The sequence below is a fragment of the Rhinolophus hipposideros genome, assembly GCF_964194185.1.
Source record: "Rhinolophus hipposideros genome assembly, chromosome: 10".
Classification (NCBI taxonomy): Eukaryota; Metazoa; Chordata; class Mammalia; order Chiroptera; family Rhinolophidae; genus Rhinolophus; species Rhinolophus hipposideros.
The window spans coordinates 78701080-78727351 of record NC_138056.1 but is presented as its reverse complement, the minus strand read 5'-3'; the positions used below and the strand labels follow the sequence as shown (position 1 = coordinate 78727351).

The following is a 26272-nucleotide window of genomic DNA, read 5'->3' as shown; positions in this document are numbered from 1 at the left end:
CCCAAACTGACTGGATCACCAGGGCCTGAGCATGTCTTGGACTTTACTTAAACCATGGCAGAAAGCAGCTTCCAAACTGAGAAGGTGTCTGGCCTGACACTCCATACACTATTTGATGGCGAACCCCACTACCTTCCTTTGAGAAGCTTCATACTAACAGCTGTGTGGGTGCTGGGAGAGAGGCCCTGTTGATATTGTGCCTGCAAGTTCCCTTTGAGTAACCAGCTCCAGTTAAAGAGCATGGGTGTCTTCTCTTTTCTTTCCCAAGTGAGTTGGCCTCTTTCTTAATGGGTGTATGTATGATCAGAACCAGTGTTCCCCCATATTGAAGCATGATTAAGCCTTACCATTTTGGTGGCAGCTGGAGGGCAAGGGGAGGGGTGTTTTAAAATGGAATAAACAGAAAAGCAATATTAAAAGAATGAGGAGGTTGTTTAGTGAGGCTTGAAGAGACTACAGGTGTTTCCTCCTGTGCTAAGTGAGAACGAGTGACCCCTGGGAATAGCATTTCCCGCTGAGCAGGGCCCATGGCAGACGGAGTCTTACTGACATCCTGATGGTGTAGAAGCTTGAATGGGGACCATAGAAAACCCAGAGTTTTCCACGGGGTCTTTTGGGCTCATTGTTGGTGTGTGGAGGTATATGACTTGACACTTATGCTCAACTGTTCACACTCATACACACTTTCACGCTCACCATGCATCACATCACACTCTGTGGCCATGTCTGAAGGACCAGGGCTTTCTGTGCTGTGTTGTTGTTCAGATTCAGCTGGCTGGCTCCTCGAGTGAAGTAGTTTGCAGCCGGTGGGCCTCTGAGGGTGTGCACAGGGGGGTGGCAGGCAGCCTCACTGAAGAAAAAGTGCATGGTGCCTGAGGTGGGAGGGTGTGATGACGCTGTGCCCCTGCGCAGCGGGAACTTGGGCCTTTAAAAAGCTGAGGAAACAGCCTGAGCAAGCAGTGGCTACACTGGAGGAAAGCACACCCAGATCTCACATTAAAGAAGCCAAACTGTCTGCTTCAAAGAGAAAAGGCAACATCCTGTCACAGGCCATGCTCTGGCAAAAACGTAAGTGGTTTGTCCGTGGCTGTCAGAGCCATGTAAGCATAGGTAGGGGCTGGGGGTTTACCAGTTAGCCCGTAATTAGAGAGCTGGTAGTGGTGATGGGGGCAACAGCAGTCTAGGTTCCTCGCCAGGGGAGCAGGGAGGAGTGAGGTGGGCGAGATAGAGCCTGGTGGAGAAACAAGCCTGTCAGAGGTGATGCTGATTTTCCAGGCTGGAGGGGAACGAACTACTGTTCCAAGGTGGGACAGCTCATCATACCTCCGCTGCTGTGCATGAATCACTGTGGTGAAGAAAGGGCAGTTTATGATTCACAATACAAATATCAAATGTGATATTGGTTTGGGGCTGGGAGGGGAAAGCTGTGGAGTTCTTACATGTTACTACTTTATAAACAGCTACTCTTCAGCCCAAGTCTTTAGGTTCAAGTCTGTTGGCCTGTTTCTCTGTGAGTTACTTAGCTTTCTGCCAAAGGTGTGATTTGTTTCTGTGAGTTCATTGGGACATTGTGGGAAGTTGGCTTTGTCAAGCATGTCTTCACTCGCTTCACTGTCTTCCCTCTTGTCTTTCTTCTTCCCATTCAGTGGCAAGCCGTGCGTGTCCCCGCACAAGGGGGCAGCAGGTTTATCTTTGACCTTAATGTTTATCCCTGCAGTTGGATGGAACAACTGTGAACTTTATTTTCCACTATGTGGGACTGAACAGAGACTTGTGTTATTAATAATTGAAGTCATACAGAGATTATCTACAACATTCCTTTCTTGAAATAACAAAGTCGACTCAATGGCCTCATAAGAGTTGAATCTTATTGGGGCTTAGTTCTGTACTTCCTCAAGAAAGAAATACTACTAAAAAATTGCTCTGTCTTTTTAAAGGTCTTTCAAATGCTTTTTAACAAATTTATGTACACCTTAAACTTAATATAAAAAGCAAACTTAATATAAGAAAATCTAGATTTACAGAAAAAGATAAATTAGGGAGTGCATTTCTTCCACAAAAAGATATTCTATTGGAGCCCTTAAAGTTCCGAAAATATACCTTCATTGATTAAACATAACCGACTGTCATTTTATCATTAATTCATTGTTTCTTTATTTCTTGTGTAAATTCTCTGAAATTGAGCTGGTTGATGTGTAAGATGGAAGAAAGATTTTAGAATTTCTCAGATTTTGAAGTCTCATCACTGTTTGATATTAGCAAGATGCAATTTTTTTTTAAATAAAAAGAAGTGAATTCTAATTTGAGTTAGAGATTTATGGAATCCTTCTAAGATCATTGGAGTTATTCTAGCATGGGTGGTTTGCAACTGCTACCTCAATGAGAAGAGAGCTAACCTGTGGGGGCAATGATAGCCAGCCCCACGGGAGTGCCAAGTGGCAGAGGACAGGTGGGCATTAATGTCTTTAGTGGAAGTTGCTGCACGTCCATATGCCCTTAGAACTGAATCATTGGGTTTTATGTGAGGCCCTGGAGGGATTTCTGCCTTGTTCCTACCTATGCAGAGCAAGTCAGTCCCCTTTTATGTATAATCTTTAGGTTTCTCAAATGTAAAATGGGGTAGAGATAATACCCATTCTGCAGAGCTCCCCTTAGTAAGCAGAGATGCCACCAAAATGATGTTGATTGCTCTAGTTTTGTTTCAGTGTCTGAGACCTAGTTTGCTTCTCTGTGTTTATATTCTCCCCTCTTGGTTATATACACTACATTTTTTTTCTTCTTTAATTCCTCCTAAGAGACTAGAAATTTTTTAAAAGGGGATGCTGAAGGCATGTTTCCTGTTCACACCCTGGAGGTCAAATCAGGTGCAGCATAACTCCATCCCTGGGGAGGGCACATTGTAATCTTGTCAGTTGAATAACTGGGGTGAACAGTTCTACGTGTTCAGATGCACACAACCAAAATTCTCTTTAATTGTCCTTTAGCACCTTAGAGGAACTTAGGAAAGGCCGTGGGCACTGGACGCAACCCCTTGTCTAGGATCCAAGTCAGGCCCTTGTCTAGGGCACCGAGGGCACCTGGGTGACTAAACCCTGTGGGAAAACCAGTAAAAACAGGGCAGCATTGTCAGCCCACTTAGAATCACCTGCTGGAAGGGCAGGGTTTGAAATCAGACACCAAGAGTGCTGAAAAGGCACTTTCTTTTTTCAGAAAACACCCTCAAGGCATGAGCTGAAATGACTGTACTATAGGGTTCTGGAAAGGGTTAAGAAAACATTCACTTTGTAAATGTTGCCTCTTCCTTACCTGGCCCATGACCCTCCTTTGTGGACTAAGTGTGAACATGGGCTTTTGTTCAGATCAGCTCAGACCTGATAGCACACAGAAGTAGAAATCTTCAAGCCCCATCTACACATTTGAGATTTACGTGACTGATCAATTGGATAAAAAAGTCCCTCCACCTGCAGATTCTCCCCCTGGATTCTGCACTTGGTCCTCTAGGTCCCGTGTGGATGTGAGGAACTAACATCCACTCCAAGAAGAAGCCCTTGTTAAGGCCAGCGACTAACAGTGCAGCATAAAGAGCAGGCACGATGGAGTCAGCAAGTCTGGGTTTGAAAGTTGGCTCTGCAACTTAATTATTTAAACCTAGATTTTTAAAAATATAGAAAATGGGACATCTTAGGTGTGCCTTACAAAGTTTTTGTCAGAGCTAAAGTAGAGAATGTAGGGAAAGTGTCATGAAGTCTCCTGATACGTAATGACAGTCATGAGAGAGCACCTTCCCTCCAGTGACACCTCCTGTAAGCCCATCTCGAGTGACCAGAGTGACACCAAAGTCCTTCCTGTCTATCCTTTTCCACACTTTGATTAGAATAGATAAAAAGGCACAATCAAAATATTCTTAAATGATATGATCTGATGAACAGTTTTCCAAGGGGTCTGCACATTATGGCCTGAGTGCCAAACCAGTCCTGGGTTGTAATTTTACAGGAACACAGCCCTGTCTATTCATTTACATATTGTCGGGGCTGCTTTTGCTACAACGGAAGGGTTGAGTAGTTGGCACAGAGACCATACGGCCTGCAAAGCCTAAAATATTTACTATCTGGCTTTTTGCAGAAAACGTTGGCTGACCTTGGACTTAAAATGATTTGGGTAATACCTTTGCTATTCATTTCCTTAGGTCACTCAGTATCCTGAGTTTGCACAATGCCAGCACCAATGGAGATAAAGCTTGCAGTCAATTGATTAAGTGATTTGCATGATGCCGAAATTAGAGTCAGTTGACTTCTTTTTCAAAAGCAATGGTACCGTGTATAATAAACTAAACACCATTTGTTAGAAAATGAATGAACTGAAGAACTGATTTTTATTGTCGTTACTTGTATTAGGGGGAAATCTACATGATAATGAAAGGCAGGTCTGACTGATTTCCTTTGAACTGGCTGTCTATCTGATGTCCCATAGACTTGGACTTGGCATTTCTTTGCTGTAGTGCTTAAGGAGGCACCTTAGGCACAGGAAATAGTTATTATCATATTATTATGGCATGGATGTGCCTTTGCTTTCAGACAACTTGAACAGAGCAGAGGTTCACCAGACAGATAAATTAGGGTCTCAAAATTCTCATTAACATAGAACTCTGGATTTACTCCAGGGTTCCACTAAATGGTCAATTCCTTAGGGCAGTTAAAAATGCAGTTAAAGATAAGAAAAACTTGTAATAAACATATAATTTTTGGAACTCTATCCCCTGCATAACTTCAGAAAAATAACAAGAAGTAATTTAGGTCTCTGGACAGTTTCTAATATTTCTCTTCTGTGTTACAACCTTTGCTTACTTAATAAGCGCCTTGGCTTCGTACTATGTTTATCTGTTGATTCAATGGTTCTTGTTGATAAGGACAAGTAGGATCCAAAAGACAGGTAGGAATTCACATTCTCAGAAGGAGGGGAAGTAAGTGACATCTACTAAACTCACAGATTAACCGGTAAAAGAGCAGATGATTTTCAAGGTAGATGCTTCACTTCCTTCTCCCTAAAGTTACTACAGAAAAATGCAACTTTGTCTCCCTCGACGCCCAGAAAGTTCTCAAGTCAGAGATTTTGAAAGCTCTCTTCCATTCAAAGCTGCAAATCTATTCTGCTGTTTGTGAGGAACAACAACAACAAAAATTGTCTACACTTATTAACTAAATATCTGGACATTTAATTTACTTAGAAGTTCTGCAAAATTTTACTTCTAAACATTTTCAAAATAAAGGTGTTTTTTCCTCTGAATTCTTTCTAAAGTAGTTTATTTTCCCACAGAATAAAGATGTCCGTCAGTTTCTCCCTTTGAGCCAAAAATACCAAAGTTAGCTAATTGATTATGATCATTAACATAATTTTTACCTTTATGAAATTCTTAGCAACATTCTAGTTTTCTCATTTTTGTAGAGTAACTGTAAGAGTGGGCCTGCCTATGATGGAGAGGCCTTCTCTGAAGTCTTCTGGTCCTGGTTGTATGATGCTATGGACAAAACATGGCTGTTGCAGGCAGGGGACATGGATTCTATTTTCCAATCCATGGGTAATTAGGCAAACCACCTAACCACTTTGGGTCTCAAGTGTTCCAGCTGTAAAATGGGACTTGCCTTTTCCTGCCTCAGGGTAAGGAGACTGAACTCGACTGCAGTTTTCCAGCTTTAATTGCTGAGCTCTTATGAGTGCTTATAAAAAAGAAATATATGTTTTCAAACGCGAAGCCTTAATTTAACAGAAGGGATTCTTGCATCTGCTTACAGCAGTGCTTTTAAACCTTGGCTACACATTGGAATGCTCTGGGAGATTTAAGAAATACTGAGGCCTAGGTCCCAACCCAGACAGAGGTTCTCATGAAGTTGTCCTGGGCATTAGATTTTCAAATGCTTCCCAGGTGACTCTAATATAGTCACTGTGAGGACCACTGACCTGGAGACTGAAATTGATGGCTTCTACTATACTTTTGGACATTACCCTACTTGTGAGCAGAACATGCCCAATCCTTTTCATAGGGATAAATATCTACTCTTGGGCATCGAGTACTTATTTGGTGCATGCAGTGTACCAAATGTCCTGTCGGATCTGTTTGAATTACATTTGGTTGCTAGTGAAGAGACCTGAAACAACATGGATTTAAATAGGACAGTGATACACATTCTCTCACATAAAAGAAGCCCACAGTAGGCTGTGTAGCACTGTGTGGAGTCTCTACAGTGGCCACAACATCCCAGGCCACTTTTGTCTTTCTGGTCTGCTGTCCTTGGATGTGGCTTTTGTCCTCAAGACTGCTTCATAGTTGCCACTGTAGCTTTAGCCATTACATCTGTGTTTTGAATAACTAAGATTAGAAGGAAAGGAAAAGTCAAAAACATTATGCCTTTCTATCATTGTCTTCCCCACCAACACACATCTTCTGCTGACATCTAATGGCCACTCCTATCTGCAGGGGACAATAGTGTAATGGTTTGGCTGGGCACATTGCCACTTCCCATAATGCAAAGGGTGTTGGTCAGGAAGGAGAGGGCCAATGTTGGGTTGTGGCATCTGTGGGTCTTTACCACACTTTGAATACATATCTCATTTAAATAGAAACTCCATGAGGTAGGTTCTATTTTAAGCTCCATTTCATAGATGAGAAAACTGAAGCTTAAAAATTAGGTTAGTAATTCATCTACACAACTAAAACCATCTGAACCAGACCATGGATATTGTCTTGCTAAGCTACTCTGTCTCACTCACAGGGCTTAGGAGAATGTTCTTGGTAAAAGCACAGGCCTTCCATGTTAGATAAAGGACCGATGGCAAAATGAAATGCACCAGCTGGCAGATGTCTGTTGATATCTTGAGAACTCATTTTTTGTGGGAGGGAGATGTTTTCATTATACATAAACAAAAAAGGACTCCTATCAAGATAAGTAAAGAATGCGTTCAAATCAATAAGAAATTTAACTTACAATCAATTACAAATCAGTAAGATGATATAATAAAAAATTGTAAGAAATTTGAAAAGGTACTTAACAAAATAGACAATGATTATATGAAGTTATATCAGCATCAGTAAAATGGAAAATAAAACAATAATGAGATATCCTTATTTTAGACATTCATCAAAATGTCTAAAAATAAAAATTTTTATAATTTAAGTTTGGTAAGAATGTAGATCAATGGTATCCTTGTCAATACTGAGCGTTTGCTTCAAACATTTTAGAAAACACATTGGCATTATCAACTAAATTTAAACATAATATATAATCTGGCAATATCTAGCAGAAATGCATTAGTGTATATAAGAATATGTATGTACGAGAATATTTACAACATTATTAATCATAATAGCCACAAACTAGTAACCATGCAAATATCATCCACTCCAAATAAGTCAACAGAACATTATATAACAATAAAAACATTGAACTATGACTACATGTACAAAAATAAACAAATCCAACAATTTGAGCCAAGTAACACAAATATAAGCAATTATTTTAATTTTATTTATTTATTTATTTAAAAAAAACTTTTATTTATTTTAAGCGTGTTTTTCCAGGACCCATCTGCTCCAACTCAAGTAGTTCTTTCAATCTAGTTTTGGAGGGCCCAGCTCATAGTGGCCCATGTGGGGATCGAACGGGCAACCTTATTGTTAAGAGCACCATGCTCTAACCAACTGAGCTAACCGGCCACCCTCATAAGCAATTATTTACTGGACTATTCTATTTATGTAAAGTTTAAAAATAGAAAAACTAATATACAATGTTAGAAACCATATACTTGTAAACTTTGAAGAGGAGAGAGAGAGGAATGTTTGGGAGGGAATCTGAAGAAAACTTCCGGGATTCTCAATACTCTGTTCTTTGAACTATTTATCTAGTTAATAATAATTTATTGAGCTCCATACATATTTTAATGTACATTTTGTGTATATATTTTATATTGATACAATACAATTTTTAAGAAGATGTTTGATAATAGTTTAGAATAAAGAAAAATGGAAACAAATGTCCTTCAATACGTTGAAAACTTGTTTTTAATGCAGCTTACTTATTGAAGGAAATAAGGTCTTTGCTTTGCTGCTATGGCTCCTCCAATGGGTTCTTTGCATATATTTTAGCTGCAATGGGGGGCTCAAAAGGAAGAGAGGGACGTAGAATGTCCCCAAAATAACCCAGCCCACCTGTTTTCTGGCAGCACGAATGAAGAGTCCTGTGTGACAGCCTGTGCTGGAAGCGAAGGCTTCTGCCTCCTTGGCACTTCTTTCATTCTGAACTGTCTAGACTTCAGAAGAGTCAGGCTATTCCTTTGTGCATGCACATGCATGCGTGTGTGTGTGTGTGTGTGTGTGTGTATAGGTAAGGGTGTGGAAAGCAAGGTATAGAGAGTAGGGTTTAATTTTGAATTAGACAGTGACATCTCTGTTCTTTCTTTGCCGTTAGTGGTTTTAAAGTTAGCCTCTGGAGCAGACAGATCTGAGTTTGAATCCCAGATTTATACCTCACTGGTCGTATGATGCAGGCAAGTCCCTTTGCCTCACTCTGCTGCCATTTCCTTTGGTACACAATGGGAATACAGTTCTTACTTCAGAGGGTTGTGGTAGGTGTTTACTCCTGTGCTTGGCATTAACTCTATATCTAATAAATATTAGTTACTATTATCATTTTCCCATTCTCTCTCACTTTTACCTCTGAGGACAAAGGTTATGTAGGTAATTCTAGATTACAGTTTGTGTGGCCTCTGAATTCGCATTTCTTGTGAAATAGCAGAACACGTATTTCCAGTCTCGTAACTCTGATCAGGGCTAATGCTGACGGTTATGCTGTCCATTCTGTGACCAAACTTGGAACCTGGGCCACAATTTCCTACCAACTTCGTAAGGTGGATGGCAGCAGGCTTGTACTTACTGGCCAACTTGTATTTGTTTTTTTAATTCACAAGATTGAACTGACGTGTTTATAATCTCGATGCAAGGAGGATGACATTTGAGCATGCAAGAAATAGCACAAATGATACCGAAAACTGAAACAGCAATGTGCTGCCTGCTTTTCTTAGTAATGGTTTCATTAGTATCACTTTCTGGGAAGAGCAGGTAGCCAAAGAATTATAAACCAGAGTCATTCTCATACCAGGTGTTGGGACCAAAAAGGATTTGACCACATGTAAGAAAAGCTGAATTATTTTTTAATCCTCTGGAAAGAATCATAATTTAATTGCAAGAGTCCAAATATTGTTATAACTTTCCAGGACTGAGAATTTCTGGGAACATGAAAAAGAAAGGAAAAAAGAGAGAGAGAGGCAGAAAATTTGAAAATAGGAGCAAGTTTTAATGCTGAATAATAGCAATACCAATGCAGGAAAGAAAGGTGTGGAAAGAAAATCAACCTTCCATTTATCACCCCATGCATGCATCCATCCAATAATGGAATTATTTTCAAACAGAGAATTCAACTACTAAAATCAGTTATCTTCAGCAGGAGGAAGGGGAAGATGGACTTAAGGAAGGTGTCATGGAGCCTATGGCATTGGATGTGAAGCCTCAAGAATAAATGATAACCAGACTTTTTGCTTAGATGCTGGGGGTGAAGAGGCATCTTAGGACAGAAAATATGAGCACAGGGAAGAAAACCCAAGGACATGTAGGCTGATGTCTACATTTTTGTCACAGATTTCTTTATTCAAACGAAATCTACTGCAGAACTCCAAAACAAAAATAAAAGTGGAACAGTTTTGCGGGATATCAGAGCTCTGGTTGCTCATTCACTCCCATACCTCTCTGCTTCCTTTCTTGTGTCGGCAACTATAGGCACCTTTGCTGTATTCCAGGGTTCTTTAGATCACAGCTTGACAGTCCTGACCTGGACCAACCTTCCTTTCCTTCAGCAAGACCCCTGACAGCTGGTCACAGGTCCTTGGTTACTTCCAGCGTAGGGACCTTGTTCCTAGAGAAAAGTTATTGTGAAGCAAGTTGTATTTGTCTTTATGAAGCTGTGATGGTCATATTTTCAGTCAATGTGGGTGTCTATGTGGGAATTATGAGGGAGGTACATTCCTCAAAGATTAACCTAAAGACTTCTTTTCCAGGCTTGACATTCTATCACTTCTCCAATGTCCTTCACAAGGGAATCTCCCCCACATTGTGGGGCCATTGGTAGTAACCCAGAGACTTAGCACAAGAGCTCATCTTGACTGGCAGTTATGCCACATCATGACTCAATGGTTAGGGCTACTCATACATGTTGCACCCCAGGCTACCATCAGTTTTGGGGCTTGGATAGTTGGGTTGGACCCAGAATGTACAGGTGTTGCTGGGTTTGAAGAGTCCTTCTTCCAAGGAAATGGTCCATACCTAAGGGTCTCAGGGAGCACTTATTTCTTCTGTAAGAATCTCTTTGGTAAGCGGGGAGACGGGTGGTAGGTAAGGGTAAAGGGGATCAAATATATAGTGTTGGAAGGAGAACTGACTCTGGGTGGTGAACATACAATGGGATTTATAGATGATGTAATAAGAATCGTACACCTGAAATCTATGTAACTTTACTAACAGTTGTCACCCCAATAAACTTTAATTAAAAAAATAATGCAATGAGCGTATTAAATTATAATGAATATTCTTTATCCTTAAAAAAAAAAAAAGACAATTCCAAACTAGATGTTGCTTGAATTGAGGAACAAGCAACGAGATTTTCTTTCCTCCAGCTTCCTAACCATACAGTTTTCCTGTTCCAGATCAGACTGGCCGTTCTAGATCCAGGCTATGGTCTTGATCTAATAAGGAAAGATGTACCAGTGTCCTCTGCTCCACCTCCTCTTTCCGTGCTGCCTTGCTATAGAACTTGGGTGGACGTCTTGGTTTGGTTCACCCCCTGATATGGTCTTGTGCTCTCAGTGTGGGCTCTTTCTCTTCTGCTTTGATCCCTGCTGCTCTCCGTGAAGCTGAGGCAATGCCCAATATGTCAGCTAGAAATCTGCCTTGCACTAGTAGGTGATAAAAGTCCTCTCTCTGACCACTGAAGAGCCCCCTCACATTTTTGTCTCATATGTGATATGGGCTCTGAGGCGTCCAGCCCCTTGAAGAAGTATCCATGACTATGTCCCTGTCCTTTTGCAAATATGTACAGGTTCCTCATGTCAGGACAAGAGCGTGCCATCTTACTTTGTCTGCCACTCAAAAATCTCCAAAAATCTCCCTGGGGTCATCTTTTTTTTTTTTAAATTTATTAGTTTCAGGTGTACAAGACAAGGTAATACTTAGACGTTCATCATTTATATCCCTCACACTGTGAACTTCCCTCCCCCCATCCACAATCCCTCTGACCTCACACTGAGCCATCACATTATATGTATAAAATTATAGTTGGCATTCATTAATGTTTAGCTTCTGGTGTACAATGCCATGATCAGGCATCCACAGTATCCCTGAGGTGGTCTCCCAAATAGGACGCATATCCATCGGATATCCCTGGGGTCATCTTTTAAAAGCTCAAATTTTCCATAAACTTAATCCTCTGGTGGTGTCTGAAGAACGAAATCCTGCTCAGCTCATGGTATCTTTACCAGAGGCCAATGCCAGGATTTTGATGTCTCCTGTTTGCAAGTGAGGTATTGGGTTAGTCTCTCTGTGGTATCATTGGCCTCCCTGTCTCCTTCTTGGGGACACGAAGCCCAGGCATCTGAAGGATGACTTCCAGAAGCACAATGAAGGCAGGTAGAGAAGAGCCTTGCCGGCACTAGAGAGTCCTGAATGTTCTGAGGATAGAGACATTCAGAGTCAGGATGCAGCAAGGTGCGGGCAAGCCAGGGCCACTGGACCAAGCAGGGGTACTTCTCTGCTAAGTGCTGGGCAGTGGATTGTTGGCTGCGATCAAAGGAGAACCAGCCACTTATGAGCACCTACTATGGACTGGGTGTTTAACGGTGTTAGTTTTATGTAGTCCTCACAATAACCCATCAGTTGGATATTATTCTCATTTTGCAAATGGCACATACAGGTTAAGTGATTTGCAAAGAGTCACACAGTGATAAGCTATGTAGTAGCCTTTCTAAACTAGGTCTGTTTGAGTCCCAAACTACACCATACCACTTCTCAATGCCAAGGATTTTAGGGTTGCATTAGATGCTTCTTTCCCTCCCAATTGAAATACACCCACCCTTAGATGGAGGTGGGCTCTGATTTCATTGAGGGTAGTGGTAGTCTGACTCAAAAGCCCCTGCAAATTTGAATCTCAGGATGTTATATCTGAGATTCAGTATAGACCCTCTGAAGCCAGCTGATCTCTGTCTTAGAATCTGAGTTCTTAGGACTGGTCTTCCCCTAGTGGGCTAATCTGCAAAGAGAGGATAGGACCAGCTGGTGAAACATCTTTGGATTTATCCAGGTCCCTAGACTAGGGAAGAACCCTGAACATCTGGGGATACTTTGTATGCCTTAGGCAAGACTTACATTCATGGTGTGGGTAGAACATGACCCTAGAGCAGACTCTGCACTAGAGATAGAGCAATCATGTCTCTTGCCACTTTCCTCTTTATACAGCCCCTATAGATTGGGACCCCCAGCTTGCTGCTCATTAAAGCCCTACTGAATCAAGTAAATATGGAAACCAGCCAAACAAGACCGAACCCTTCAACCACGAGGCAGATGTAGTCCTGTTATAGTTTGTAATTCTAGGTTTGCTTGTGCAATTATTTCATAAAGTCTACACCTCCCACTAGACTAAACTGTAAGTTCCATGGTGGCAGCAACATGGTTTACTCTGCTCAGCAAGTACTTGTTCAGTGAATGCTCTGACAGGGATCTTCTAGTCTTGCCCCTCACCTGGGACGTGGTGTATGTGACATGGGAGCCCTTTCTGCTCTAGTGACCCCAGTTTCTGTAAAAGGCGGGCAGATGCAGCTGGTTTCTCAGGTGGACCTATCCACTGTCATTTCAGTTGAAAATACCAAAAATAAAACTTTGCGGGGAATTGTTTGGGTCTCTCAGTTCTCGTCATTCCTCATGTGAGCAGATTGCTGGTAAACTTCTCATGGACTTTCTCTCTCAGCTGGGAAACACTATTTCTTGCGGGGGAGTTGGCCATCAATGGAGACTAAATCAGAATGGTCCAAGCTCAGACTCCAACTGGATGAAGAAGGGTTAGAATTGGACAGGGCATCATTCAATGACTGACCTCCTGTTACCCAGAAAACTAAACGTTGCTTGCCTGGGTAGGAAAGAGGTCGACAGTAAGGCAGAAATGGACTGTGCTTGGAATCAGAAGTCCTGGGTTTAATTGATGACGCTGTTATTCACAAGTACAGTCCTTGAGCAAGTTGCTTAACACCTTTGAGCATTACTTTCCTCATCAGTGAAAAGGAGGGTGAGAGGAAGACATCCCCTGCCAATCTCAGAAGCTGTGGTGAGGCTTCACATGAAATCATTTGTGTCAAAGGATTTGTGAGGCACAGTACATCACGCAAAGGTGACTGTGGTTATTTCTGAGTTCTTGGGAGTTAAGGTTGTGACCAGGAAACACATGGACCCTTGGCATGCATTCATTCAACATACCCAAGTCTTCACAAAGAAGAGGAATTGACACTATCTCTGGGAGTAAAGAGTGGAATCCAACAGCTTTCCCTGTCTCCTTGCTCTGCAAGAGGTTTAGAAGAAGGATGGATGCATGGTGTGAAAGGTGCTAAAAGCTCCTGGAAGAAGGATACCTTTAGCAGGATTGCATAGAAGGAAAAAGTCTAAAGGCTCTGGCACTACAGGTCTTTTGGCTGACCCTACCCAAGATCATGGGGTGGACCATCCAGAACTTTTGGGACAATCCAAGTAATCCTGAGGCTGCAGAGTGGGTACACCTCAGGCAGGAGATTGGTGGATGAGTGTGGGCTGTGGGTAAACGGGCTCTCTACTTAAGCCTAGTGTAATTTGGGAGGAGTGTGATCACCCTGGGTGACCATTCCAGGCTGGCTGTAGCTTCCTTTAAAGAGGGATCACTTGGCTCTTAGACACTTTTGGTCTGGGACTCTGTGGGTCTAAGACTGAACAATTCTTTGCAATCACCCCAAAAGTATTTTGAGAGCTTCTCATGGCTTTCTTCATCAGGGTGTTCCCTGTAGGTTTTTTGTTCTAGAGAAATTCTAGTTCTAAAAATTCTAAAACATTCTAGAATTTTTTAGTTCTAGAGAAATTCTAACTAATTGTGGCCCTCCTTTAGTCTTTCCCAGTGACCTGCCCATGGTTGGTGAGTGAGCTCTGTGGGGACTGATGGGAATATGCTTCTTAGAATGGGGACACAGGGAAGGCAAAAGCCACTGACCGTTCTCTTCCCTTCTTTGACTAGACCAGAGAACATGGAGTCTACCGCCATTTTTGAGATTTTTTTTGATAGAGACATTAAGACGTCATGACTTACTCCTCTTTGGCTGTCCCAGCAGCCTCACAAGTGAGACCAAACTGTAATTAAGTTGAGGTTCCACTTTCTCGTATCTTCTGAACACCTTCTTTAAAGCTTCCTTTTTTGTGCACTTATTTTTCCCCACTGGCCGGGTGTTATCCAGATTGCTAGCATATATGGGTGATGTGTTGGTATTTCCTGGTTGCTGGGCCTCTCAGTTCAAACATTAGTGAGCAGAAAGCCCACATTTACATACGTATGGGATCTCTCTGTTGGCCAACACTTTTTTAAAACAGTACACTATAATCTAGTGTAAATTGGGCGGGAAAGCCTTTCTATAGCGTGTCAAGTCCAATTTTGGCCAAAGTCCAAGTTCTTTCTTCCCGTTTGGAAAAAAATCAGCCATTGTTCGTGAATAGAAAGAACAAATTTGAAAACTTTGACACTCAAACTTTCACTATAAGAAGAACACTTGCGTTAGTGTTTCAGTTAAGGATCTGAATAATCCTTTAGCTTCCCTAAGTTAAACTTTCCCAGGAGTCCTCAGCTATCTTAGGCCGAGAAACAAACAATCTTCTTTACATTGAAGTGAAAAGTGTCAGCAACTTTTCTGACTTTATTTTCAGTTAGAAGCTAGGACAAGTTTGTTAGCCCTAGGCTTGAATTCCTATTGTTTAATTATTTGTTTTTGGTTTTGCTACAAGTAAAGAGAAAATTATTTGTATTTCTCCTTAGTGAGTCTTTTTTTTTTTTTTTTTTTTTTTAAATAATACTGACGATTCAGCCACAAAAGAGAATAATATTTACTGTGGTTACTTGCAGTGATTAATAGTCTATCACGTGTCCTTCTGAGTAAGGAAGGTTTTGTCTTTCAAAATGGCCTTGTGTGGCTGCAGCTTTGAGGTTCAACCAGTCAGTTGTAAATGGAAAGCGTTTCCAGAGAGCTAGCTTGTCAAGATGGGTGGGATCAATTCCTCTTCCTGGTTCCCTGGTAATGAAAATGTGGGCTTACCTGAATCTCACTTAGCCCTTAGAGCAGGAGTCTCAACTGGTGTCCCACTTACTGCTTGGGTCTGGTAGCTCTTGGCAAATCTGTAACAGGACAATGGCTGAGAGACGTCTTCTTTCACGAGCATCTTGAAGGCTGTTCTAGGAACACCTGTCAGAAGAGGGCTCTCTTAAAGCCGCCCAGAGGAGAAGTTGCAGCAATCAATGCCTGGGTGCTGGTTCCTCTAGAAGACATTAGGAGGGACCTGCCTTCTTAGCTGAGTAGCTTCCTCACTTTGGCACAAATGTGGTTTGCACAGAGTCATTAAATAAACAAGTGCTGACAATTTTGCATATCTCCTCAGTGATATTTCTTATACCTTCATCAAGGCACTGGAGGGCCATGTTTATTTAAATCAGTAGAATCCACATGTTCCCTAAGCTTGGTGCAAGGCAAGCATAATGCCCGCAATGCAGCCAGAGCTCTGTCTGAGGTGACCAGTCAGCTTAGGGCTGTCATGGTCTGTGCTCTCCAGTGGAACGGCAGCTGCATGACTCTTATTTTTGTGGTGTGGACCATGTCCGGGTGTGTGGCAGGAGGAACTGAAATGTCCTGTGCTGACTTTTTATACCTTCAGATTTCTTTCGTTGCTCTTTTTGGAAAAGGGAAGCCCTCACTGGGGCCAAATTTATAGGTTTTTCTGTAAATGAGTTTTGTTTTCTTCCCAAACTCCACTGGTGACTGATTTCCACTGGTGGAAAGGCAAAATGGCTGAACTTCTCAGACTGGAAAAGGAGATTACCAAAGAGGGACAAGAGACTCTTGTTTAGGTGAAAAGATTTTTCTCAGTGGTGGATACTTGGATGCCCACAGAAGACTTACAGGGCCTTCAGAACACAAGAAAAATGGTGAGAATGCTACAGGCTTTGAGGGTGTATTATCTGCAGCTGAAATTTGATCAGGAGGCTATCAAAATCTCTGGTCAACTCTACTCTAGATAACTGGACTTTCATTATTTCAATCTCCTGTTTTGTTTGCTTTGGCTCTTGTTTATTTATTATTATTTTAAGAAATTATTTTAATAATCTTAAAGTTTTTCTTTTAAATATTATAGTTTAGTTGTTTTAAAGCTAGCTCAATGCAAGGATCCAGAAGCCCCAAGGCAAAGCAATTATTATTTCAGACAAACTTTGTTTCCTCTTCCAAATTTGTATTTGTGGGCTCATTTCTCATGCTGGTGGCAGTAGGGAGCACAGTGTTTACTGTGGAATTAGAAGTGTTTATTGTTGCTTCACAAAGGTTGGTGTGAAAGGCACCAACTGCAAGTTTTCACCTTGCAAATACACTTGGCCGTTGGGCTCCTGTGGGAATTGTCTTGAGTCTTTAGACTCTGATAGTTCAGGGTCACTTTGCAAAGATACTATCAGAAGCACCCTCACTCTTGCCTACTCACCTGGAGTCAGTCACAGGATACTTTGACAGCTGGTGGTAGACTTATGGATGGGCAGTCAGTCGGGAGCTCCTTGGGAGCTGTGGTAGCTTTGTGACTGCAATAGGTACTGCTTTCCATATGGTGGTTGTTCCAGGACTTGCATACCTGTTGACACTGTGAGTTCCAAGGAAGTCCAGACATCAGAGGGTGATGCCCTCTGCTCATAACACCTCCCCCAAGCCCTCTTTGTTCATTGATTCAAAAACAACAGGAGGCAGGAAGCCTTTGCTTGACAAGATCCTGAAAATGCCTAGCTGGCCACTTTGCAGCCAAGTGTTGGATGTGCCTACTTCCTGGGAGGGAGTAGGATCCAGCGTGCTCTCAGTCCTTCCCCAGAGTACATGCAAATCAGAGGGGGATTAGCCATATACCTGTCTTTGATCTGATCTGAGATGTGTGCATGTGGGATTGAAACTGTCTTGTCCCCAGCTGAATTAAGACTGTGGCTACAGTGCTCACACCTCCAAATAACTCTGTGCCCTGAGTTTCTCCCAAGGGCGCAATGCCTCAGGCTGCACTTTGTGCTTAAGAACAGCTGGAAACCGAATTGGAGACAAGTGTAGGTTGAGCCATATGGGTATGAACAAGGCTGATGTGGCCGTGGGTGACTGTGAGAATGAGTAAGCAGAGTGTGGGAGGGCAGGTGCCCCTGTTCTCTGCCATGTCAGGCTACACCTGGGGTTGGTGGTCAACACTAGGCATCACCTATACAAGGGGAAGTGGCAAGTAGAACTTGTGCAGGAGTGATGTGCCCAGGACACATGGAGGGATTCAAAACATGTCAGTAAGAAAGAGCTAAAGGAAAGAGATATTCGTTCCAACTCTGCAGGGGACCTGGTATCTGTCTTCAGATGCTGGAAAGGGTTACTACTACTACTACTACTGGATATGTTAGCTCACTTTGATTTGATGCTGACTCAGTGCAAGCTCTGTGTTAAACATTTACATGTAATTCTCAAATTATCCTACAAAATACATACCATTATGATCCTCTTTTTATAGATGACGAAGCTCTGAGTGGATTACAAATTGTGAGTTTCATTAGAAGGTGATGCAAGGAAAAATCATTACCAGGAGGCAGGTCTAGCAGGAGGAAAAGCTTTCTGATATTACAGCTTTCCAGAGGAAGGTGGAAGTGGGTGTGGGGATGGGGAGGAAAATAACATGTGCTGAGTAACTACCATATGCTGGACATGGCTTTGGGAGCTTCCCAGGTATTATTTCAGTTAATCCTCATAACTACTGTGTGAGACAGGAATTCTTATCCCCCTTTCACAGATGAAGAAATTGAGGCTCCGGGATATTAAATAAATCATCTGAGACTTGAATAAAAGTAATTTTGACTTTCAAGTCCATTGTCACTTCAGCTTAGAATGAAGGTGATGGTCCACAGGTGGTCCTGGGCACAGGACCAGGTAATAGACAGGTAATAGGCTGGCTCCCTTTGTTATACACTCCCATTTCAGCCTGAATTCACAAGTTGTAAATGCTTTATTGCTTGTCTCTCCCACTAGACTGTAAGATGCATGTGGGCAAGGGGCACACCTGTCTTATTCAGGGCTATATTCCTAGTGCCTTGGGATATCTGAAAGAATGCATGAATACCAATAGAGATCTCTTGTTATGACAGGGGAAGTTAAGAGGATAATCACTCTCCTATCAGGATGTTGGAGAAAGTTCCTTGTATTAGATCAGAGATGAATGATCAGTGGGTCTCATCCTAGCACAGCTTCCAAATCACCTGAGGGATCTTTATAAAATCCTAGGATTCCTAGGCCCACATCAGACCTCCAGAATCAGACTCCCTGGGAGTAGGCCCTGGGTATCTGTATTTTGAAACGCTATGTGGCCGGGTCAGGAAGTCCCCATGGATGAATCTGCGTTTGGGGTTCTCTGACACCACATCATGTTTTCCTGAGGCTCTTGGACACCCCTTCCCACTTCCTGCTGCCTTCTCTGCCTGCTGAGCTTCGAGGCCAGGCCATGTGTGGGCCTGGAGCACAGATGGAGTTCTGGTGCTGAGTCAGCCATGGGATCTTATCAGTTGGGTATTTACTGAGCAAAGTTCAACAAGGGCAACGCTGCAGATCCGGGTTTAATAGATACCCAGGCTTCCGGGCTTTTGATTCAGAGCCCAGTCCCTGGCTCCCTTATCAGTGGATGATAATGAACTCCCTGCATGAGTCCTAAGGGCCAGTGCTACATGCCACCTTACGCTGTGGGCTGTCTGGGTGATGGCTGCTTTGGGCTTGCTCTGCCAGTCCAGGAAGAGCCCTATGTTCCAGCTCCATGTTTTGGTTTTCTGGCTTTGATGACAAAAAGCATAGGGAACCTTCTCTCAGCAGCAAGGCTGGACACCCTCTGACTCCAGAGCACATGGATCACCACTGGTTATTTTTCCTGGGTCCTGGGAGCCATGGAGAAACTGGGAACTATTTGCTTCAGCCCTTTCTAAAGGCCCAGGACAGGTGGAGGGAAGATGAATGGCAGGCAGCACTTTTTGAATAATCATACAATCAAGTAATTAACAAATAACTTACTAAGCTTATTATGAACATGCCACTTGGGAAGATATAGAGAAATGAAGTACAATACCTGGCACTGAGAAATTTGTAATCTAGTTAGGGGCATAAGAAATTTATACCACAAAGGATAACTAATTATTACACAGTCTAAAAATGTATTGAATGCTTACTCTATATCTGATTTTATGTTAAGCATATACTATACTTCCCATTTACTATGTCAGTCAGTCCTTATAACATTCCTTAAATTGCAGGTTAAGAGGCACAGAGAAGTGTAATAACTTGCCCAGGATTACACAGCTAGAATGTGACAGAGGAAGGTTTGGAGGCCTGTGCCATCTGACTCAGAGCTCCTGCTCTGACTGTCGTCCTCTACTGCCCCCTGTGATGAATACTAGCCAGGTCTCCAAGGGTTTAAGAGGTAGTAGGATGAAACAAATTCTGTGGGCTACACTGGTCGGCCAGGAAGGTTGCACTAGTCTTGTGTCAGGAAGAATCAAGGGGTTGAGAAAAGTGAGAGGGAATTCTGAGCATGGGAAATCTCAAGTAAAGATGAAAAAGTGAGACAGGCAAGGAACATGTAGAGAAGTCTAGATAGACCTTCTGGCTGGAGTCAGGGTTTATGTGGTCGTTAGTGTGTGAAGTGGTTGGAAAAATAGGTTGAGTTCATTCTCTGGAGTACTTTCAATTCTAGAGTAAGGAACTGGGCCTTAATTGTCTGGGTGGAGGGGAGCCATAGAAGTTTGGGGGCAGGAGCAGTGGCAATACTGGGAGAAATATTCTAGGAAGTGTCATGTGATCCTCTGTGCTCAGATACAACTTGGGTGAGTAGATCCTTGAGGAGAGCAGACCTTTGATGTGAGGACTTGTCTGAGAAGGGAGATGAGCACCAGTGACACTACTTTTCACAGCCACAGCTCCAGAACAAGCCCCGGCCCCACCCCGACCGTACCAGGGTGTTCGTGTGAAGGAGCCAGTGAAGGAACTGCTGAGGAGGAAACGTGGCCATGCCAGCAGCGGGGCAGCAGTTGCACCTACTGCGGTGAGAGGGTCCTCTGTGGCCAGAGTATGTGTGGGCCAGGGGGTCAGGGAGGAGTGTACTTCCTTCTTCCATGGGATGCTCACTGGGGGCATAAAGGCAAGATATTGCAGTGAGTAATGGCTGCTGGAGAATGGACCTAGGGCAGAACAAGTTGGTGGTTCCTTGAAGTAGGATGAGGAATGTGGGTGGCTGCCTTGGCCCCCTGAACAAAGCTATTGCCAGAGCCTGAGTGAGGGAATGACTTACACATGCCGGTGTGAGTTGGGAGCTCCCACTGGCAAATGGGTGGTGAAAAAGAGATCCCCCAAAAGTATAGGTGGTAATGGTTGGGATAGGGGCAGGCATTTTGTTCTAACAAAGCAGATGCTCCCCCCCACCATACTTTTCTTCCCTGGGGTCCTTTGGGCGAGGTTCCTGCAGAGGGCTAGTTGGAGATGGCTGAACACTGACCCTCGTCTTCTCTTCTCCCCTCCAGGTGGTCCTGCCCCATCAGCCTTTGGCCACCTATACCACAGTGGGTAAGAGCTCCTCACAGCCCTGGCCTCATCCAGGCCCCTCATCTAAGTGGCACCTGCAGCTCTGTAATTTCCTTCTTCCCACAGGTCCTTCCTGCCTTGACATGGAGGTCTCTGCCTCCACAGTGACGGAAGAGGGGGCCCTGTGTGCCGGCTGGCTCTCTCAGCCAGCCCCCACCACCCTCCAGCCTCTGGCCCCGTGGACGCCCTATACCGAGTATGTGTCACATGAAGCTGTCAGCTGCCCTTACTCAGCTGACATGTATGTGCAGCCAGTGTGCCCCAGCTACACGGTTGTGGGGCCTTCTTCTGTGCTGACCTACGCCTCCCAGCCGCTCATCACTAATGTCACGGTATGTCACACAAAGGCAGAACTGCACCAACCCACCCTGCACCAACCCAGCCTAGAGTACCCTTTTAGAACGTGGGTTGGCTTCCTGACCCCTGATCTTCCCTGCTGTTCATTCCCAGGATAGTCAGGTCATCTAAGCCCATCTCATCCTCCCAAAGGGCCTGTTCTTATCCCACTGACCTAAAATATTTTCCACATGTCAAGGTCTCCCTTGTCATGTCTCATGCTCCTCAGGGTTGAGACGTTCTCCTGATTCTCTGTTCTAAAGCATCCCTGTTGCCCCATAAGTAGTGAGTCTTGTTATGAGTCTGTTTTCAATGAATGGGGTACCACGTGAGATATGCGTGGGGTCTCCTGCAAGAGGCAGCCTTTCCTTTCTATTCAGATAACTTAGGGGGTGATCATTCACATAACAATGGAATTTACCAGAGATTTCTAGGCTGAGCAACAAGTGATATAACCTTTTAGAAAACTACTTTTGATGGAGTCAGGTCCACCTGCAGGATAATTTTTTGAGTTCAGCCTCTAGTGTCAAGATTGTCTGGGTTCAAATTCATGCCCCTTCACTTAATAGCTTTGTAACCCTGGGCTGAGTGACCTAATTTCTCTAAGCCTCAGTGTCCTCATCTGTAAAATGGGAATACTAACAAGAGAGTTGGTGTCAGGATCAATGGAATGATACTTAGCATAGTTACTGGCATATAGAGAGCACTCAATAAATGCTAGTTAGTACAATTGCCTCAAAGTCGGCTAACAACATGAATCAAGGGCTGCCTTCAAGTGCCAGATAGGAAAGGAAGGTCCTGCTCCCCCAGGAATGGGGGAAGGAAGAGAAATAATTTCATGTGAATGGTACCTGTTTGACCAAAGGAATGGGAATCCCTGAGTGTTCAGAGGAGAAAGGGCCTATGGTTACAGCTGTGTCCACCTCCAGTCCAAGAAAAACTGGGAGGTGAAGCTGGGGCCTCATGAGTAGTTGCAGAGTCCACCCTTGATGGTGGAGCTTGCTTTGGTTCCCCAAATCCTCTAGGTTTCCCTGAAAGGTCCAGTGTCATCCTGATGCGCCTGAACTTCAAGTATCATCCAGGTATGGCCTGCAGGAGCCCTCCTACCCTATGTCCACCTGGCAATCCAGCAAACAAATTGGGCCTGGATGATGTTGGATAGGAAGGAGGTAATTTAATACCTCTCCCAGGCAACTAACTCATTTCCATATCAGGGGGTCTGGGGTGAGGGGTGAGGGGTGGCAGACTTAATGGTTCCCAACCATTTCATGACCAAGGATTTCTTTTATTATGTATCCTTTCATCATCCCCACCTCCTGCTTTGAAAATTTCTGTGTATCAAACAAACTATATTTATTAAGAAATAATTTATTTGTTTTGCCATTTTGTAAATTGACTCATCAAAGCTGGTTAGAGCTACCCAATCGGTATTCCTGATCAGCGGGAGATAAGACCTGTTATGGCACTGGGTTGGTGTAATTCTATCCCTGAGCAAAGAAATCTGCAGTTGCAGTTGTCCTGCACAGGTTTCAAACTGGAAAATGAAGGACTTCCATTTGGATTTTTGAAATATTGGAAATAACAAGGGCTTGTTGGGAGGCCAGAAGGCCTCTGAGACCCTTTCCAGCTCCATCATTGCATAGAAAAGCACCCTAAAGTCTTGCTGTTTAAACTATGGTCTCTGGATTAGCTATATTGGCATCACCTGGGATCTGATTAGACATGCAGAATCCAGGCCCCACCCCTGCCCTAATGTACTGGAATCTTTGTTGTCACAAGATCCCCAGGACATTGAAATAATCTTTTCCCTAAATGATTATAATAGTTTACTCTCAAGACACAGTGACAACTGGAGAGAAATATGATAGGGGAGGCAGGGGTGGGAAGGGGACACTCTGGCCCTCACACATCATTCCATGCAAAAACTTTCCTCTTCCACCTGCTTCCTCGATGGTGGGAAACAGTGAGAATTCAGGCCGTGTCTCTCTTGCAGGCTTGACCCGGGGTTTGTAGGGTGGTCGCTGTGCAGATGAGAGGGTTGTTTGTAGAGCATCTGGGAACAGGGCCCTAACTTTTGGAGGTCCCTGCAATGGTCCAGCTCAAAGACACAGGAAGTTGAGTTCATGGGAGGTGAGTGGAGCTGTGTTGGCCCAAGGGCACCTCAGAATGCCAAAGCTGCTGTGTGGAATGAGGCCTGTTTTTGTCTTTGGGCAGGACTGTGGCCACATTTGTAACACAGCTTCTATGCTATGTGACAGGCTTATTGTTTAATATGTGGTATTTCCATTGATTTTAAAATGCACATGCCTGCCTCCAGCATTTTAACACCTCTAAAATTGGGATGAATTTTATATTCAATGAAATCTGGAGAAGCATCTCTAATTTGCTCAGCCCTATGATATCAGTCCTATTTGTAACCTATTTTACAGATGAGCAAATAGGCTTCAGAGGGGAAGCAGCATGAGCAAGGACATACAGCTAGTGAGTGACAGAATCAGGGATACAGAAGTACCTCTGGCTTCTCCCTGGGGGAGTCTTTGAGCAGGTGGAGGTGGAGCCCCCTGGAGTGAGAAAGACAGCAGGAAAGGGCCTTGTTAATCCTCAGTCCTGTGTCTCCCCTATCACAGACCAGAAGCGCCGCCCCGCCCACAGTGGGTCCCCAGCTGGAAGGCCCAGAGCACCAGGCACCTCTCACCTACTTCCCGTGGCCTCAACCCCTGTCTACACTGCCCACCTCCACCCTGCAGTACCAGCCTCCGGCACCAGCCCTGCCCGGGCCTCAGTTTGTCCAGCTCCCCATCTCCATCCCTGAGCCAGTCCTTCAGGACATGGAAGACCCCAGGAGAGCCATCAGTTCCCTGACCATCGACAAGCTGCTTTTGGAGGAGGAGGAGAGCGACGCCTATGCGCTCAACCACACGCTCTCCGTGGAAGGCTTTTAGGGGGGCTCCCTCCCACCTGAGAATCCCGTCTCCTGAAACTGGTGTTGAACCTCAGATTCATATCTGTATGGAGTTGCCATTTCATGACTACACTTTTTACCCAAAGCTAGAATTGTAGATTGACATCGTCCTTCCTCCCTCCCTTTTTCGCTTCCTCCCTCCCTCGCTCCCTCCCTCCCTCTCTCCTTTGTTTTCCTTCCTCCCTCCTTTCCTTTCTTTCTTCGTCTCCCTTTGTCATCATCCCCCTATTTCAGTTCCTTTTTGGGACAGAATTATAGGAATTTTAGAATAATATTCGATGCCAAGTATTGCATATCTGTGGCCGAGGTACTTTTATTTCAGCCACATTTCATTTCTGGAGAAGGATCCTTCTCTGGAGTGCCCACTGCTTCATTGGAGCAGCAGCCCTGCTGAGCCATCTTCATTTGATCAGTGATGCCCTGCCCTCTGTCATTTTGAGATGTGCGGGGTGTCCCATGGAAAGACTGGCCCTGCCAGCACCTTCAAGGGTACACCCAATGCCAAAGTTCTTGAGCTGTCAGTTCTCACAGTTGCTCCTTTCTTTGCTGTTCTCAGCATGGGCCAGATTTATAGTCTAGGCATCAGTCTCAAGGCCTGGGGCTCAGCGGGGTGGTGGGTGGGGGTAGGGGTGAAAAAGGAACCTCAGAGAAGTTTGGGGCATAGTCAGAGGGACAGAGGAGGGATGCGTACATGATGTGTGAATATGGGGTGTGTGTATATGATGGAAGGGGGGGAGGGAGGGGTTTAGTTTTACACAAGAGGAATGGTTTGGTTCCAGATTACTTGGATATTATGGAGAATAAATGAAAGAAAAATATTTCCTTGATAGGTGGTTTTGCTAATCTCCAGGTGATACTTGCAAGGAAAACTGAGCTCTTATAATCAGGACAAGTGATGTGTCTGGCTATTTCTTCCCATGTCCAGACCCTCTGAGGTGCTGTGTGTATGCCAAGACCCACTGAGGCTCAGTGATGACTGGACCCTTGCGTAGTGCTGTCACATGTGCTTCTTTAGTGTCTTAAAAGCCTACATAAGCCACCATCATGTGGTACCAAGGCCTCCTCCCCAAGCAGCATCCTTCCTGGGAACTTTTAGAGCCTCAGCCAGAAGTACCATTATGCTTCCTTTCCATTTTAATTTTTTTTCTGGAGAAACATCAAATACGTGGAGGCCTGGGCACAGTTGTCACTGGGGGGCTTAGCTCCTGACACTGGCTGTGTGCTTTGGGAACTGGCACACCAGTCTGCTAATGACATCACTGTCACTATTAGGTAGACATATTAGTTGGTGTTATCCATGTAGAAGTAATAGACTTTTCTGGGACATGACAGTTCCTTTGACTTTTTTTTTTTTTTTTTTTTGGCTATTTAAAATAAAAACTCTTGATAAAGCTGCCTTTAAAAACATTTTTTTTTCTATTTTGGGTTTATTTTGACCCAAATTTCTCAGTATCTGCCTAAAATCTCAATACAAATATCTTGAATTATTTTTATTCAGACTTAATTTTTAGATTTAAAAGGTTACGACAGCATTTTAGATGACTAATTTCCATCTTTGTTGCTAGTGATGGTGAATAGCCAGGTTGGGGCGGGGGGCAGTCTCAGGTCTGTTTGATTAAAAGCCTTGGTTTCTTATAGAAAACACTATGCAAGATCATTTAGCTTACTGTTTGAGGATTTGCAAGGATGCAGAAGCAATCTCCATAAGGGAGTGTAAAGCTGGCAAAAACTAGTGAAGAAATAAAATACTTTACATATTTGCTAAGTTTTACATGGTGTCTTTTTTTCTTGTTATCTTGAGGTAAAATGTCTTGGTTGCAGTAGTCCATCTAGCTTTCTTCCTGGGTTTTCCTGCTAAGATGGAAACATTTTCAATAAAGACTTGCTCAGACTTTTCCGTGCCAAAGTGTTTTATTTCTTATGAAATTAACCCCCTTTAGTTTACAATCCCATATCATTATAGGAATGAGCTTACACCAGTCTTGTTGATTTTGC

The 26272-nt window shown here is 43.6% G+C and overlaps 1 protein-coding gene across 1 annotated transcript; it reads left to right on the top strand.

Moving 5' to 3' along the window:
- Positions 1–890: 890 nt before the first annotated feature.
- Positions 891–26039, top strand: POU2AF1 (POU class 2 homeobox associating factor 1; the record flags this gene model as incomplete). The annotated part of the gene is made up of 5 exons (XM_081063014.1): positions 891–1068; positions 20313–20443; positions 20919–20961; positions 21046–21311; positions 23943–26039. The coding sequence occupies 5 exons, from the start codon at positions 891–893 to the stop codon at positions 24255–24257; spliced, it is 933 nt and encodes a 310-aa protein (XP_080919140.1). The 3' UTR covers positions 24258–26039.
- Positions 26040–26272: the final 233 nt, after the last annotated feature.